The sequence below is a fragment of the Tauraco erythrolophus genome, chromosome 6 (genome assembly GCF_009769465.1).
Source record: "Tauraco erythrolophus isolate bTauEry1 chromosome 6, bTauEry1.pri, whole genome shotgun sequence".
NCBI lineage: Eukaryota > Metazoa > Chordata > Aves > Musophagiformes > Musophagidae > Tauraco > Tauraco erythrolophus.
Window position 1 is genome coordinate 33,029,001 of NC_141470.1, and position 18,333 is coordinate 33,047,333.

Genomic DNA, 18,333 nt, shown 5'->3' on the forward strand with positions numbered 1-18,333 from the left:
TACATGCTCAGAACTGCATTCTCTGGACTGACACAGAGCAGTGTCCCCTTGCAGGCATCTAAACAGGTAAAAGACAGGGCCTTGTGCTAAGCAGTTCCTGTCAATGGCATTTAACCTTACTAATAATATATTTTTTGAAGTAAAAAAAGATACTTCTGCTTTATAGAAGACCCAAACCACAATGAATTACACACAATGACGTGCAACGTACTCAAGAAGACTTCAGAGGGAAGCTCTATAGTGTGAACTATCAGCAGTTTTGCCCCTTTATCTACTCTATAGGAAGCAATGTGGAATGTGGCAGACAGCTCTGCTGCTGCCAATTATTTTTTTCCTACTTGGAGATGCTTGATTTATTGCTCCTTTCAGCGCTCTCTCAAAATGATACAGATTTAATCTCTTCCTCTTTGAGTTGCCCCTTACGTTGAAACTGGATCACTTCGGAGAGTCTGAAGATTTCTGGGAAGTTGGAAGAGAGTGCCTTAAAATAGGATGACTGTGAATATGTGAAAAAGATGCTGCCGTGGACTAGTTAGCACTTTTGTGCCTACACATCTGAAGTCTTAGTTGCACTCAACACTACTTTGCTTCAACTATTAGCACAGACTCCAAGTCCCAAACCTATTACTTATTTTATTTTAGAATTTAAACCTGTGAAATGAAGCAATTTGCGACATGAAACCAGTACCTTTAATGATGATTTTTAAATACATAAAGGTTCCTTTGTACAGCAACCTCAGCAGTTGTGGACTAGAATCAGAGAGAGGGGTTAGGTCGCAAAGGGAAAAAGTGGAAGTAAGGGATTTTTAAAACTGACTTTTTCAAGAAGCATGACAGTGATATTTGAAAACAAACAAGTTTTAATGCGTGTAAACAACAGCTGACAGGAGGCTGTGTAAGGAAGCACTCCTTTAGTTTAATATACATTACAACAAATGGAACAGAGAACAGAAAATCTGCCTAAAAAGAATATGAAAAAAGTCTGGTGCCTACCCTTCTGGCATAGATTTTTGTCTGTATGTGCCCCCACCAGAGCCAGTCTCACTTGAGGATGATAAGTTGCTTGGAGAATTACGGCACTGCTGCGATCTTGCTAAGGCAATAGATGAAACCGTGACATAGACATCAGAACCGGGAGACAACCTGTTCAAAGCAAACGAGCCCGTCAAATCAGCAATACTGAACAGCAGTATCACAGCGCAAAGCATGAGGGACAGCATCATGCAAATTGTCACATCAGCAAAGAACACGGCATCATGGAGACAGCAGAAATGAAGTCAGCTGAAGAACGAGACATTTTCTCCTTTTTCCCGTTATTAATCTATTGGAAGCTGTGGAAAATCAGCTGTAAAGAGCTGGATGAAGGGGAGACATGCAAGTATGGGAGGAAAATCCCAACACACTAGGAAAACATTCCAGTTTCTCAAGTTCTGATTTGTTTTCACAGATTGCTTGTAAGGAATAACCAAGCATGACATTTCTCACCCAAATACCAAACAGAAGAAAATATTTCTAACTCTCAAAACAAACTCTTGCTTGGAATTTAAACTAACTGTAGCATATGCGAACTTTTCCAAGAGTATCAGGCTTATCTCTATGTCACCAAACTTGTCCACATTAAATCACAAGGACTAAAAAAATATAGTTATTTATAAATACCTTAAAAATCTCCTCTAAAAACTTAACAGTCTAATATAAAACTGTCTCAACATATCAGAACTCTGTTTGAAAATACAGATCTGAGTCATATGAAGCTTTATCCTGTCAGAATAACCATACAGCAAATAAATGGGCTGGAATTGTAACTCATGCACCTGGGCACAACAGCTGGAAGCAGCAGGCTTATACTGCTCAACTCGTATATCCTGCGCTGTAGTTGAAGACTTTTTTAGATTATTTTCTGCTTTGTGCATTTTGTTTCCCAAACCCCAACCAAATTCACTGCTGCTAGCTAGCTCTTTGTTCTACTTGGTGGTGACTGAATCCATTCAGAACTCCTGCAGTGATTTAAGTGGCATTTGAATTACACCATCCATGAACATCAAAATCCTACTGTGAACGAAAACCTTTACCCATTTTAACTAGGAAAAATACTGTAACTTACACAAGCTAAATAGCAATTTAACTTTTAACATTTAAAAAATGCGTATTAACGTCAGTGAAACACACAGTTGCCTCAGTACACAACTTGGTCTGGGAGGTTTGCAAGATAGCCTAGTCACTCAATGTGTATCTGTAAAGGAGTGGCGGATTTTCATTAGCTCTCACCACAATGCTGGAAGAACTTTCAAAGTCCAAGAATTCTTTTGAAAATGAAAATAACATTGCACTGATTAATGTTACTTTTATATATATATATCCAAAGAGAGTGTGTATGTATAATATATATTTATATCAAATGTGCATTTGTCTTCCTCAGTACTTTGCAAAAAAGCCGTAAGCTAGCAAAATCTTAAAATGGAAAGAGCAGTAGGGACTAGACCAAACATCTTGATCATCTGGAATTTCATGAAGTGCATATGACTAATAGTAACTGTTTTTCCCAGACACGAAAGGAATGATCTAATGCCTGATCATCACAAGTACCATACCAAATCCAGTAATTTCTTTCTAGTCTACTGAACTAAATTTAATTTCTCTCACATTTATGAAGCAACAGTTCTGAAATATTTGATTGCAAAGAACATGGTTCAAGAGTTGGAAACTTGGGGAGCCAAGAGCCAAGCAGTTCATTCTCCCAGTGGCACTCTTATAAAGAGGAGGGAAAAAAAAGTTTGACCAACACAGATATGTGCATCCAAGAGCATGCACTCACCCATATACGCACACACATTTAAACTCAGTTATGCTTGCAGAGCAATATACAGTTTAAAAGTATGACCTTTTCCCCAAATACTAAATTCGAATTTACGTCAAGGAAACTAATTACTTCTCAAATAATTTCTGCAAATTGATTTCCTGTTGGAAAATGCTTACATTTTCACTTCAGATTCAGCTATGCCTTTTCTTTACTTCCTATGCCTTACCAAAAAGCAACAGCGTTGTTCAGAAGGAATGTCAAGATTTCAGAACTATGTCATGGAGTTATAACTCGTTTACAAAGATGAAAGTCCTCAAGGGCAAACAAAACTGTATTATAAATGTCATCTGAACAACAGCAATGAACAACCAGTCAGGTAGGACATCCTATTATTTAAAGCAGTAATACATTTTGTTGGTACAGTTCATAATAGCACTAAACAAACATAAATAGTGCAAGATGTTTCATTTTATGTGAATCATAAAAATAAGACAAAAGAACTTTAGAGTAAATTAGTTCGAATTGACTTAGTGAGCTGCTTTGAAATGTATTGATGAAAGGCACTTCCCAAGACAAAAGTAGTATTGTTAGCAGTATGCCCCTATAGTTAAGATATTCTATGCTTGTCTTTTATTTATAATTAAAAACCAAGCTAAACCAAGCTATTATCTATTTCAAAAGACAGCTTTAAGAAGAAATTCCAAAACACTTAAGTGCATGAGTCTCATAATTGAATTTAAAAATAGGCCAAGCGTCCATTGCATTAAACAGATACAATTATGTTGTAGTCAATTGAACTGGGATTATACCATGCATGATTTAGTTCTAACAGATCCAGCTCATCCTGGAAGTACTGGTTGAGTCTTGCCAAGCATGGGAAAAAAAAAATCACCTTTTGTGAAGGCAGTGAGTGGGATGGGCGTATGTTTATTTTGTTTAGTATGACACAGACATCAAAAGCATCCATTTTGCTCTTAATAAATTAACTTCCATGTCATTAGCTGTAATTTTCCCCAGGTCTTCAGTATGCATAGGCATGTAATATACATAGCATAAGAAAAACGTCAGTCTAGCACACTTTATGCCTATGGCCTAAGGTAGTCTTTAGCTATATGACCATACCCAGGTGCTTTCTCCCTTAGAACCAGTGCCCCATGCAGTTTTATTTTATGCTACAACTTCTACAAGAGCTGCACAGCTCAGAAGTGAAGGAGACGCAGGCTGGCAGAAGAGAAAAGATGGCCTGATAATCAAGGCATTTCAGTGCTGACTTAGCAAACTGAATTCTTATCTTGCACTTGCTGCAGCACTCCAACATGACAACTGCCATATTTGTTAAATTTTTCATGCATTGTCACTAATTGCAAGTTTCTCACAGGCCTTATTTGATTCACTTCTGAGCTAAAAACTTACCAAAGCAGCTGAAGTCAACTGAAGCTGTAATCTGAATAGATCAAAATATTAACAATACTGGGCACACTTCCAAATATGAGATGCCCAAAATAAGACACAGCAAATGATTAGAACATCATTTCTCTCTCTACCTTTGTCCTTAATCTGAAAAAGGCCAAAGACATCTTGTCTCACACAAGAGTTTTGAAAATTAGGTTTAATTAATACCCATGAAACATTCAGAAACTACAGTAATGGGTGCCACTGCAAAGCTTAGAGGGGAATTAATAATTGCATCTTTACAACAGGATTTGAATGCCATCCAATATATAAGGGATAGAGTAATGAAGAGGAGAATAAAATATTAAATAGCTTTTCTTTAATGAGCTGCATCCACTGTGTGAACTGAATGAGGCAGATGTCCTGTGTTAAAAGAAATTCTCGTAATTTAATCAAAATAAGTATCAGAAAATACAGTGACACAAGAGTTCTGAATAAAATTGCATAGCAAACCTTAATTCTGGCATGCTTACCTTCCATGTGTTTGATTTTTGCAATCCTAACAACACTGCAAGGTGTGACAGTTCTCTGAAAACACTGACTCAATGCGCTCATGTTAAAAAGTAAACCAAACCATTCGAAAAGGAAAAAAGAATATCAGCAATTTTGGGGAAGGAGATAGCGAATGAAACAGAAAAATGCAATTATGCTGTCATATTGAACCTTCTCACATCACACTGTCTACCTTCTTTAATATTTTTCTTCAATCGTATCATCACATCTCAGAAAATATGTTTAAAACAAGAAAAGATACAGAGGCAGGCAATGGGACAACCAGAGGTACAGATGGATTCCATATGAAGAAACACCGAATAGGCTGTATGGCTCCACAGATGATAGAGAATTTTATCACACCTGCTTCTATTCATCCAAACGTGTATTATATCGGATCAAGCAAACAAAATGAATATTCAGTATTCCTCCTGACAAAAGAACAAGTAGGAGACCTGCAACTCAAGAGACCAATAAGCATACACCTAGATGGAGAGATATCCTCTACAGCTGTTAAACACAGCAGTACAGGTGCATCCATGTCCAGGCAACCTTAAACAGCAGCCAGCCAGGAGACTGTCAGACCTGGTAAGGAGTCTTCCTTTATACTTGTAAGCATTTCTTATGCTTTTCCCTGGTCCCTGCTGATGGCCACTGTCAAACAAGAGAGACCGACTCTTGACATGACATAGCATGGCTCTTCTCAGATGTTTTTGGAACACAAGAGTTTGGTCCTACAGCCAGGTGTACCAACAAATCTTTGTCCACTGCTACATCCAGCTCTAGGTCCTGGTGCTGGTAGGAAACGCATAAAATATAACCTTGTGTTAGTTATGTGTTGTAATTTGAAGACTTAGAAAACGTTAAAATAACACATTCTCAAACCCTGTGAGGTCAGCAACACATGCACTACAATGCTCATTTGACAGGTGGCAAGATGAGCACAGACACTGGCTTGTTTATATTAGGAAAAATGTCACTGATCCAGGCTAAGCAGCAGCAGATTAGGATTTTTATATAATATGGGAACAGCTTAAACCAGAATCTATCCACAGACATTAACCTATAAACTACTACTGGCACAGTTACTGTCACTGACCACACACAGCCATCGTTCAAAGTAGTAGTACGAACTTTTAGGGCAAGACTGTGCTCCACAGTCCTCAGTAAGACTTAAAACCGGTCTTAATATTGTTCTAATACTGTCATACTGTGGAATTTTACGGCCAGTGCTTGACCATAGTCGTATTATAATTCAGTTTTCCATTTGGTTTAAAATACTGACTGTGCTCAGAAATTTTCTAGTTGGAGCCTTGAGCTTTCATCCAGAAGAGCACTGAACTGCACACTGAAGCACCCAAGTCCAGCAGAATGCTCTGCTCACTGGGTCTTCACATTTTTCAAGTATTTGTTGAACCAAGTTTTAGTTAAGACTAGTTCCAGTTTATGGTAAGTTAATTACAAAGAGATTATCATCTAACACTCTCTCATCTCCTTTCCCTGCACATTATTTTCTTAATAAAGTCTGGAAACTAAGTGTACAAAATAAAACCTGAAAATTTTGAGCGGAAAAAAGTTCTAAAATTAAATCTTCTCCAATAACATTAGCTCTGCCATACTTCACATATATGTGGTTTATTGTAGTTTTCTTTAATGTATCACTCCGGTATTTATTCTGGGTTATAGGCTATATAGTGTCCCGTGTGGACTAATTAATGTTGTGAAAGAAGCCATAACTTGGAATTTATTGCATTTATGTTATTAGATTATTTTCAATCTTAACGTTGCAATAACATTAGAGATTTATTTTAAGATTTATAAAGCTTTGGGTTATTTTTCCTGCCTACAAATATGCACATCAATCATGAATACATTCAAGGACCCAGGATACTATGAGGAATAGGGAGAATTTAAGTATAAGCTAGTAAGACAGATAGATGAAGACAATCCAATAAAGGCAAATTTAAGTACTCTGCTGGTCAGGCACAGGACTGGCCATTTGTTTGCCTTCTCAGAATCAGGGACCATCAAGCAAGCTACCTTCCCACCTACAATAGCAGTCTCCATAAGGAGGCAAGATGTTTTTATGTATATGTGGTGAAACCACCCTGTTATCAGGACCAGTAGTGGTGCTTTTATTTATTTTTAGCGTAGTTAAATGGGCTGGGGTAAACCACACATTTATATCACTCAGTATGCATATTTAGAGGCTCGAGCTATATACAGTAATCATCAGTCAAATATGACTAATAGGTAACTCAGAGTTACACCTGTACTACCTGTTCTCTGAGAGCACTTTGTACTCAAAGGGAAACACTTGTCTGTTAAACTGTTTTTGTTTAAACTAAACCCCTTAGCTCCTCAGATTTTCTTCTAAATACTTAAGTGGACATGGATTTATTGCTGATATGTTACCATTAAAACGAGTACCGTGTCAGTTCTGACACATCAGAAATATTATAATGCCTGCCTCTTCTATTTCAGTCTTTGAAATCCCACCTGCTGGATCTATGGCTAACGACAGTACTGACCTCCTGTGGTCCTGGGCAACTGCTATCAGCATAGTTCCAAAAACCATCTCAGATTCAGAGCTCAAAGAGCCACATGGATCAATTTACTACGTGTTTCTCAGGTGCCACGTCCCTTAAAACATAGATCACAAACTATAGATGGCTGTTTCTTAGCAGCAGATGAGATCTGCCATCGCTGTCACTGCGCCTGGCTCAATAAACAAAGAACATGCAGTCAAAAGGCAGGAGTACACAAGGAGAAACATCAGCTCCAGTCTCAGAACAACTAAGTGTTAAGATCAGTCAAACATCAGCAAGTCTGAACCGTGGCTCAGCACTGCAGAAACACAAGAGACAGGCTAGTGATACCTAGACCACAACCAAAGACTAAAATTGAGGTTACGGCTATAATTTAGTACTGAAATTACTTATTGATGTTGATCTTCAAAGGTAAGTTTCCAGCCTCACTGACAGTTAGGTAGTATCTTCTTTTTGAAAGTAAAGCTTTAATGGTAGTAAGGAAATCTAGGATATCTGTACTGCTTTGCTAATGACCCACAACAACAGGTGCTTTTCTCTAAAATCCCTTAAAATTGCTCTATAGAACATAAATACTGCAGAGAGAGAGAGACATTGAAGTAGTCATCTTGTATACAGTAGGCTCAAGTTTTTAATCATGTTACTTAGAGGTCCCCTTACAGGGACCCATGATCCTCCATTTCTCCAACCCATTGAGAGCTGAGCAAAGAACAAATGGCAGGGAGCAAAAAAGCACAGCGGAGCACCGTTGCTGCTACTTGCACCAGAAACATACACAGGTCCCACCACCTCCTGACAGGTGATCTTTACACTATGAGAAGTATGAAAGTTATTGGTGATAAACTGAGACAGTAGTTAAGAGGGCTATGAAAATCTCATGTTTTTAGAGATTTTACATGATAAGAATTGATGTACCTGAGCTTCCTCAAAAGTAAAGCTTTCATCATGCACAGAAAAGACAAACGAGTCCTTGAGCGAGCTTCCTGCCTTTTTTTTCTCTCCAGTATTCCTTTAAAATGACCAAAATGTATTTTTCCTCACTTTAACTGGAAACACGTTAACCTTATGCAGCTGCTGTTGTATCTAAACTTGATCCAGCCAAGACTAAGATTTTTAGCAGATCAGGAAGATAAGACAGAAGACATTTTTCAGGCATCCAAAAAAATTCCCACCCGAACTTAAGAGCTACTTTGATAACATACTTTTAAGGATGAAAGGGTCCAATAGAATCCTTTTTGAATAATAGTAATAAAAATACTTAAAAGAATGCCTAGAGGAGAAAACCCCAGCTACATGTCTTGAAAATGAAGGAAATGGAAAGTCAGTTTCACTTTTTGGAAACAAATACTGAGTATATGGAAATGTAATTTTTACTTTGCAAACATTTGTCAGGCCATAACTCCCCTCTAGAAGCATCCAGTGACTGGATAAATCTTGGATGCTTTACGTGTGCGATGTTGCCCATATAGGATTTTATGCACAAGAAAATCACAGTTAATAAAACCCCATCTCTCAGTGCAGCCAAAGGCTCACTCTCCTCAGCTCAAGTCGTGGAACAGCCAACTCGAGACTCTAGACAAAACTCTGATTAATACCATGAAGAGATGGAAGAGTCTGAAAAAAAATCAGCAACTCAATTGAATCTGACCTTCTGCCACTGCCTTAAACTTTGCCCAGGTATTACCACACCTTCCATAATTACTGAGTGAGATTCTACAGCACTGGAGAGAGCAAAAACACTCAGCAGCCAAGCTCCTATACCTTCAAAATTCAGTATCTGCCTGTATTCAGCTGTAACAGGCAGACAGGGATTAAACCATGCAATTTTTATGTTGGTCCAAATATACTACTTAGAGAGCTAAGTCCAGTGTCTCACTGGCTTCTGCAACCTTTTTCACAGACAATCTAATCAGGCTGTCTGTGAAATTACTAGTGCTTTCAGCGTTGCAAATCTTCTTTTGCAACTCACACTGATTGGAGCTTTAAGTGTACATCTATTGAACTTACATAAAACTACAGTTGGGGAGAGCACTCTCTAACCAGTTTGAGTGCAGAAGTACGATGTGTCGAATGAAAAAGAAAGAAAATGAAGTCCTTACCAACTATTACTATTTCTTAACAAGGTGTCCTACACAAGTGTCCACACAAGTTTCAATTTCACTTTGATAGTTTCTTAGTCTTGGCTGTATCATCTTTGAACATTTTTTTTTTTTGATCCCCAGTTCTTCAGGATGTATGTTAATTCATTAGAACACACTTTAAATTTTCTACAACATGCATCTTATTTCCACTGCTTTACAGCTTTTTTTTTTCCCCTAAGGAATTGTCCAAAGTAAGAAATACAAGCTACGAGTTTGTTTCCCTCCACAAATCTCTTTGTAAACGCAAAGACAGTGACAAATTTGTATAGATAATCAAAACAATGACAGTTCATTTGAATACTATCAAATACATCTTTTTCCATGAAAGAATAAAAATTCTGTGACAGGATGTATCTAATACCTGTATCTTAATAATAATCACTTTCCTGTTAAAAAAAAAAACAAAAACAACAAAACCACAAAAACCCCCAAACCACCCAGGAGAAATGCAAACTTAAAACAATCCCTTCTCTCGCCTAAAACGTTCGAAAACTCCCCAATCAGATAAATTTCCTTCTGTGCTGGTCAGAATTCTCTTGCTAAACACCCTGTTAGATGCTATTTTTGCCTTGGGAGCTTTATACAACTCCACCAAGTCTATAAACAAGCTAAAATTTTGATTTACTTCTTCAAAATGCAGAAGTTCTGGAACACTGAGATGTAAAACTTTGTAACTCATTTAAAACATAAATAACAATACAGCAGTTTTAGAATACCATCCAACACAGGGAAACGCAGCCTAACAATCCCGTAACACTTTGTGGTTAATCATGCCAGGAAAGGTGTTCTGTTGTAGCTAATGTTTCGCTTATATTCATATTACATTGTGACTAACTAAAAGCAAGGTTAAAAGCAGTCTTCAGATACGTAGATATATCCATTGTGCTTTTTTCCAGACAAGATTCTGAGCATCAATGAAAAGCCATTTGCGTAGAACACACATACCTTCGGCTCTCCAATGGGCGCCCATCACTAGAGATGCTTCGGGGGATGTTGGCTGCTCGTTCTGGTGGTGGCATTTTCCCTTCTTTCCCAGTGCCAATCCTAGATGTTACTGGACTTTGTATTTGGGATGGTACCTGAGCCACGTGAGGTCCCTGTCCTTTGCTTGCATTTCGCTGCCATTTGTTATTATTTCTGAAGGGAAACTTGAATTCATATGACATTCCTTCATTCACTTTGTATTCCATCACTGGCATACGGTAGTTTTCTGAAGAACTCCTGGAAATGAAGAAATTTAACATGCTGCTATGAAAAAAAATATATAATAAATATACCCTGTTCACAAAGATAGAAATTTGAAGACAGAAGCTGAATCAATTCTATGAAAGAGTAAATACAAGATTTTGCTTTTTAAAAACATCTTTAACAAATTTTGGTGCTCTTCATCCAATTACTGGGTCATAAAAGCTAAAAAAATCTGCTAGAATTGTATCTTCCCTTCCTAATTTAAAAAAGTCATAGGTTTTTAGAACTTACTTGCACCCAGACAAATAAGAACTTAAATGTTTGTCCTTTTTGAGAGAAATATTTCTGATGCACAGACATCCATGAGAAGACAAGATTCCCATGAAATAATGCATTACACTTCATTTTCAAACATCTTTGACTTTTGAGTGCCTCAGTTGATAAATTTGCACATTACAAAAACAACACACTTGCTAAAAATTGTAGATGCCAAGCTCAAGAGATGCCCTTTGCTTCCTAAAGATGTATAATCAGGACAGCTTGAAAACTGGACTAAAACAGGACATGAGCTAATGAAGTCCACATAAGATGCATAGCAAACTTCTGCATACATTCAAAATGAGAGATTTGGAAAGTAGTGTGACCTTCAGCTTTGGTGAGGATAATTTTGGTGTTTCTCTTGACAAATGCATATACTTTTATTTACGTGAACTTTCTATTGTGGTAACTTTATCTACACACACTCTTATCTAACAGGAAGGGTGTGATAGTTTGATGTGTGTGGGGGTGTTCTGGTGGCAGGGGAGGGGATTTGTTCCCTGTGCCACCAGATCTGAGTCCCATCCCCCCCGGGGGAGGTTGAGCCAAGGCGGCGCCTCTGCGAATTGCCCTATTTAAGTTGAGACAAAGGGGCGGGGAGGGGCTTTTTGCTCAGGAGCGAGGAGAGAGCAGGAGGGCGCGGCCCTCGCTCCCGGCTCCCGGCCGAGCGGCCGCTCGGGCCCGGGCCGGCGCCATGTGCTCAAGATGGCGCCGGGGGAGCCGCATGGGGGACTCGGTAAGCGCCCCGCTCCCGGGGTGCCCGCCGGGCCGAGCTCCCCCAGAGAGGATTAATATCTAAGAGAAGACAACCACAACGACCGGGTCAGCAAAGATGGAGCAGGAGGAGGTGTACTGGAGCTGAGGCTTCCCTTGCAATCGGTGTGAGATGGCAGGCGGCCCCCCTGCAGCCAGGGTGTACTCGGCGGAGCAGCGACCCACTCGTGGCCTGTGGAGAAACCCACGTCGGGAAGGAGATGCCTGAGCCCAGGAGAGGTCGTGGAGCAGGGGATGCGCGACCAGGTACTGTTGATAATGGGGCATGGAATGCACGACGAGGTCGTGGAGGCATCTGGAGACCGTGGGACGACCCACGCCGACGCGAGTGGCAGCAGCTCCCTAAGAGGCCGAGACTGGTAAAGCCCGAACTGGTGCGATCCATGGGGAGGATTGCAATCCTGCGGGCAGGACTTACTTTGGAAAAGTTTGGGGACTTTTTCTTTGTGAGTAGGGGATCCACCGAAGCAAGGGAAAAATGTTGTAAAGACTCCTCCTCCTTTAAGAAAGGAGCGGCAGTGAACAACATGGATGAACTGACCTGTACTCCCCCATTCCCTGTCTCCCTGCGCCGCTGGGGGGAAGGCAGAGCCAGGAACGAAAGGAAAATAGGGGGTGGGGAGGTTGTTGTTTTAAGATCGGGCCTTGTTTTCTCTTTTCTCCTCTCAAGTAACCGGTTTTCTTGTTCCCTTGTGTCTCTTGTAACTGTTAATAAATTATTTCGTTTTGAGAAGTAAGCCTGAGTCATGTTTTGCCCGAGACCATGTTTGGTGGGTGCTCCCTTTCGGTTCTTGTCTCGACCCTCAGTCCAAAAAAAAAACCACGACAAAGGGGAAAAAAAACCAATCAGTGCAAAATTTTCTACTTCTAGCTCCTCCTCTAAGTGATTACACCATTACCGCTGAGAAATACCAGTATCTCTTCCCACCTCAAATATAAACCAGATAACTTGTTATCTGGCTATGCTGACATTAGCAAGTTGTGCGGTCTAATAGAACCATGACGGGAGGGTTAGAACTAGATGATCTTTAAGGTCCCTTCCAACCCAAACCATTCTATGACTCTATGTAGGTTCAGCTTCATCTGAAAGCAACTGTTTGTCTGCTCCCAGGCCACTCTGTGATGTGAAGCACTGTATGGTACATGGAGACGATCAGGAGATCTGTTTTCAAAGTCTAGTCACAATCTAACTAAAATCTTGATACCTCTCTTTTTTATTTTATCTTCATATTTTATGTCTTTGCTATTCTTTCCCTAGTGATTATATACTTTAGTAGTTTGGGTTTATCTTTTTTTGCAGACACAGTCACAGTTTAAGAAGCAAGAATACATAATTTCCTCTTGCTGCTGTATGCTTAACTTCAAGGTCAGCAATGGGTCCACGAAATGAGTTCAGTGGCAACGTTTTAATGACCACTTTTTAGTAGATATATAACCATAGCAAGGCCTGCCTCCATGTAGGGTATTAGATTGTGAATCAGGGTATTTGGATACATTTTTGTATCTGCTACTGACCTCGTACATGTGCCTGTAGACAAGTCATCTTAGATACCTAACTGCACCCCTGCTCTTCCTCCATCATCATGCCAACCAATTTATTAGGATAGGGACTGCTTCTCATATGAATGTATTATAACAAGCAGAACTGATCTTCATTTTAGTTACGGTCTGTAGATGTTACTGTAGAAAAAATACTAAATGACCTCTAGAGGACACGAAAAGATTCCAATTTTGGAAAACTGAATGCCAAAAAAACTGCTTTGTGCAAAGATTTAAGCCAAGTCTATAGTAATATATGTAGGACAGCTACAAATTCAAGACACAGTTCCTAAACCTTAATGGTTTTGCATACAGCAAAGAGGATAAAGAGTTGCTTTATGAAATTCGATAACTGGGTAATAACCCACCGTGACCATTTGCTCACTACAAGACAATAACAAAACTCACTGATGATGACTATAGTATTTCAAAAAGTGCAGTAATTTCTCTTCCTGCTATGAGTTTGGACACACTAAAGCTAAGCCTGCTTTTGGCTGTATTTAATTTAGTTCAGGAATAATAGAAACTGTGCCTTCCACACAGATTTTTCTGCTCTAATCCTTTTGCTATGATTGCAGCTGAACTTTCCATTTGCTTGGGCTGCTAAATACTGTACAAAAGCTTTCCAAATACCTCATGGGTGACCTTATGCCACTGCTCATTTTAATCCCTGACATGTATTCAATTTTCCATTGACAACTAAAGGACAAAATCTTTCTTCTCTCTCTGCTCCTGTTTTGCTACCAGTTACAAAAGGAGTTCATACAGCTCACAGCAAAAACAAACATGGTTTCTTCTTTTACATACGTACAAGGTTTTTGCTCGGAGACACAATTTCACACCAATGTAATAAACGTGCCTTTAAGTTCAGCCCCAACCTTAAGTATACAAAGATTTAGCATTTACCCCTACAAAGATACTGCCTGATTAGGGAGCATCAGTGCAAGAATGCACTCTCAGTCTCTCACTGCAAGGAACACATGGAACTTTGATAACTGTACTTGCTTCTTCTTGGCAAATCTAGCATAAACCTTGAGCTAGCCTGCAGGCAAATTTAGTCCATTAAAAATCATTCAATTTTAATCACATAGCATTTGCAAGATATTAATATAGGATGTCAGCAATATGGGAATCAGATTCAGTGATGTGGCTGAATGCTACAGATAACTGCAGAGAGTTCAGATGGGAGCAGTAAAAATTGTAAAAAGCTTTAGTGCAAGTTCAGGAAAAACAGAGGGACTTAATGTTCAAATTAGAAAAAAAAGCACATATTACTGCTTATTTCTGATCAAGTAACATTTTGAAGCTATAAAAGCAATAATACGGTTGACACAAGCCTCAGGCTTAACAGGGATGGGAAGCAAGAGAGATGCAGCAAGATCTACTACTGAGGAAAGAATTACAATTTTCAGCAATTTCTCTGGCTAGATCCATACCTTTGATATACTGTCATCATTTACAGCCTTACTTATTTGCGATAGTAGAAGACTAAGTCTATTCACAGCTTTCAAGAATTATATCCATAGACATTGCAAACCACCAAGAAATGGGAAAGCAGGGAGGGAAAGGTACAATTAATTTTGACGCATCATAAACACACAACTGTCAACAGAAAGTTGCTTGATTTCCATGTTAAATTCCATGAATTAAAAGGATACATGAGGTTCTTCAAACATTTTACTTAACTGTGGTATTCAACGAGTATTTTGTGGGGCCTAGAGTCTGAATACAGGCAGTTTTTCCTGCCCTCTTCTTTCACCTTACAACACTGGATGCTATAGTATAACTATGCCATGGTTTCTGGAGATGAATGTGTATTCTGTGGTGTTTCTTCCCCCCTGACCCCACAAATCAAGATATAATTTCAGACCAAATGTAGTTATTATACAATACCTGCGTGGTGTGCAGTCTTCATACGGAGGGACGATGACAACCTTCACTGTTACTGATGTTCTCAGAAGATCAATCATTTGCTCATGGCTCAGAGTGGCTACGGCCACCTTGCAGATTTCCACCAGCCGGCTGCCTTGTCGCAGTCCTGCCTGCCACGCGTAGCCATAGGGCTCAACATCTGCCACAATGCCTTCATAGTTTACGTGGAAACCAAGCTGACCCAGACCGTTCCTACGCAGAGTCATCTCCACTGTTTCACAGCCCTTAGTCACAAGCTGTGAATTGAAATGAAGACAGAACTTAATGCATGGAGAGACCTTCAGTGCTAACAGATGTTTAAGGGCTCCATTTTTGTACAATCAACCAACATCCAAGACAATGGTGGGACATGATGAAGGAATATATACCATAGTCCTGGGTACATAATCAGCTGAAATGGGTTCTGTCACTCCAAATAGTATTTTCAAAAGAGTCTGGTTACTCAAGTTCTGCCTTGAAATTTTTACTGAAACCACAGGAATTTTAGAAGATACATGGCAGCACACAACAGAAAAAACACATGACGTTACACAAGCAACTCTACTAAGTAATCTTTTACACTTCAGTAACCAAAAAACCATTCTACATTTATAGCTGTTTTAGTAACTGCAAGATTACTTTCAGTCAGAACGTGGTGGCATGCTGCTACCAAGCACAGTAAACTGGGGTCTATGCCAACTCTTCTAGGTACCATGAGCATGAATATTGTCAAAAACAATTTAATAGGGCCTGGTTTTCCCTTTTTCCTAGTCGTGTATTATACAACTACGGATGTGAATTTACAGGAAAGACAGTAAAAATATAACACATTCTTTCATAATCTAACTGGATAAAAAATGAGCATGGACAGATGTTTTATAGACAGATACCATGATTCACTGCATTTTTAGTTTATCACATGCATTCAGAGAATATCTGAAGGTTGCAGTAGGGATTGGGACTGCACCCTGCTGGCAACATAATAAGTCAGTCTCAAAGATATTACAGCTTCACTTGAAACAAGATACAACAAGCCTACAAAACACAGAAAAGGAAGGAAAACAAGGAAAATAAGTAAGTGACAGTGCTGTACTTATTGTGTGGGAGTAATTTATGCATCTGAAGACCCTGCTTTCTTTTTTTTTTTAAAAAAAAATATGTTGAGACATTTTTTGACACACACAACTAGTTGAGGTTGGCAGTTACCTAATAAAAAAGAAAGCAATATTGGATTTTGAGAAATAAAAGCAGGAAGTCCTTATAGATTTCATTATAAACAATTAGAAGTTTTAGACATCCTAAGCATTACCTAAACTGAAGTCTTACTTGGCGGTAGGGTGAGAGGAGAAAGCAAAGAAGGGGAACCAAACAAGAGAACACATTCTAACCTCCAGCCTTTTGACGATCTCTTTGATATCATCAATGTTGCTGATGAAGCTCTCCAAAGAAACACATTCACCTCTCTCATAGAATATTTTGATATTTGTGTCTGTTGAAGTCCACCCTATCACATCTCGACAGGAGCAATTGAACACCACGCTTTTCGTGTCCTGTTCAATGAGGACTACAAACTCATTAGAGATGCCTAGGAGGCAGTCTATTTCCATACCCTTGCTGTAGTCTTTTGCATGGATACTCCATACAATAGCACCAGAACTATAGATCTCTGCTCCTGGGTAAGGCTTGGACTTTTCTTTCTTTTTTGAAGCAAGTGAGATGAAGGGGAACTTGCCAGAAGGGTCAATAGGTGTGTTGGTGACATTCTTCTCTGCCAAGTCTTTCAAGTACTCTTGACGGGTCCTGGTGGCCATCGCACGAAACTTTTCTGATTTATGAGCAGCATTCTCTGCATTAATGACTTTGGCTAGTAAAAAGTCCCTGAAAACATTTGATTTAGGAAATGTGACACCTTTTGGAATAGGTGGTCCAAAGGATGGTACATCTCTGGATCTTGTCACAGCAACACTAAAGAAATAAAAGAATAAAGAAGTAGCAGAGTGTTTCACTGTATGCAAATTAAGCAGTTTTTGAATACAGAAAATACATTTCCCTTTTTCCTTAACCCTTCAATTTTTCTCTCCTTTTCTCAGCAATATGTCTATATTTACATTTTAATCTTGACAGTGTGGAAATTATGTCCCCCTTACTGTATAAACAGAAGGCCACTTATTTTTGCGGCTAGGCATTTTTGAATCATACTTAGCACCACAGCTTAAAGACAGCTTCAAGTGCAAAATTGTGCTTTTTTTTCATAAAGTAATCACTCATGTACAGTAGTTCTGAATTTTGTCTGTTTTTACTATAAAAAGAAAATTTCTAACACACACTATTACAAAGATTAGCTTATAATTTAGCTACCTAAAGCGAAAGGCTCACCTGAAAGCAATGCAAAATGCACGATCAATACTAGAGATACAGATAAAAATGACACATTAAAAAGATAATGACAATAAAGTCATCCCACAAGGCCAGTTTCATTGCAAGAATCATCTTCTGGTGACTGAATGCATATATATACATCACACTACTGATTATGTTTTAAATTTCTGGATCTAAAACTGCACTAGCTGATATTGCATGCTAGTGATAGAAGCAGATTTCAAAAATACTAGAAATAAGAAATTTCTTAGAAGTTTGGAGGCATTAAACAGATGCTTTCTTTTTCAACTGTTCCTTTTAGTTTCTGTATCAAGCGATGGACTGACAATAAGATTGCCTTAGGCAATGATGACAAGCTTCGCGATTCTCCCTGGTCAATTCTCTCTGGATACAGAGCAAATGAGAATTGTTTGGCATCATTGAAGATTTGCCAGTCCAGTCCACTACCATCCACTTGGCAGTCTGTCCTAAGAAGAGACTGACAATTGTACTTCATCAGCTTTGTGACAAGAAATGCTCCAACAGTCCAAATCTGATTTACCACATTTGTGTAACTAGATCTGAAAAATCATTTTGGCCAGAGTATCATGGTAATGGAGATTATAAAGACAAATAAGAAGAAACTTGAACACACTAGAAATGTAAGTAGTGATTCATCTGAGAGACTGGCTGGTATTAATTTTCACACTTTGTTCTAACTTATCTGAATCCTTAAGCATAATGAGAGAAATTACTCAAAAAAAAATATCAATAACTGAGATGGCAGAAACACTACTAAAGCTTTTGCGGG

General features: G+C 38.9%; 1 protein-coding gene across 1 annotated transcript in view; it reads right to left on the minus strand.

The window, feature by feature from the left end:
• Window positions 1-18,333, minus strand: part of SIPA1L1 (signal induced proliferation associated 1 like 1) — a 77,455-nt gene that overhangs the window by 28,448 nt on the left and 30,674 nt on the right. Inside the window, exons 7-10 of the mRNA XM_009978920.2 lie at window positions 16,553-17,129; window positions 15,147-15,421; window positions 10,380-10,655; window positions 994-1,143 (exon numbers count right to left, since the gene is read on the minus strand). Of these exons, the coding sequence (XP_009977222.1) occupies window positions 994-1,143; window positions 10,380-10,655; window positions 15,147-15,421; window positions 16,553-17,129 (1,278 nt within the window). The remainder of the gene's footprint in view (window positions 1-993; window positions 1,144-10,379; window positions 10,656-15,146; window positions 15,422-16,552; window positions 17,130-18,333) is intronic.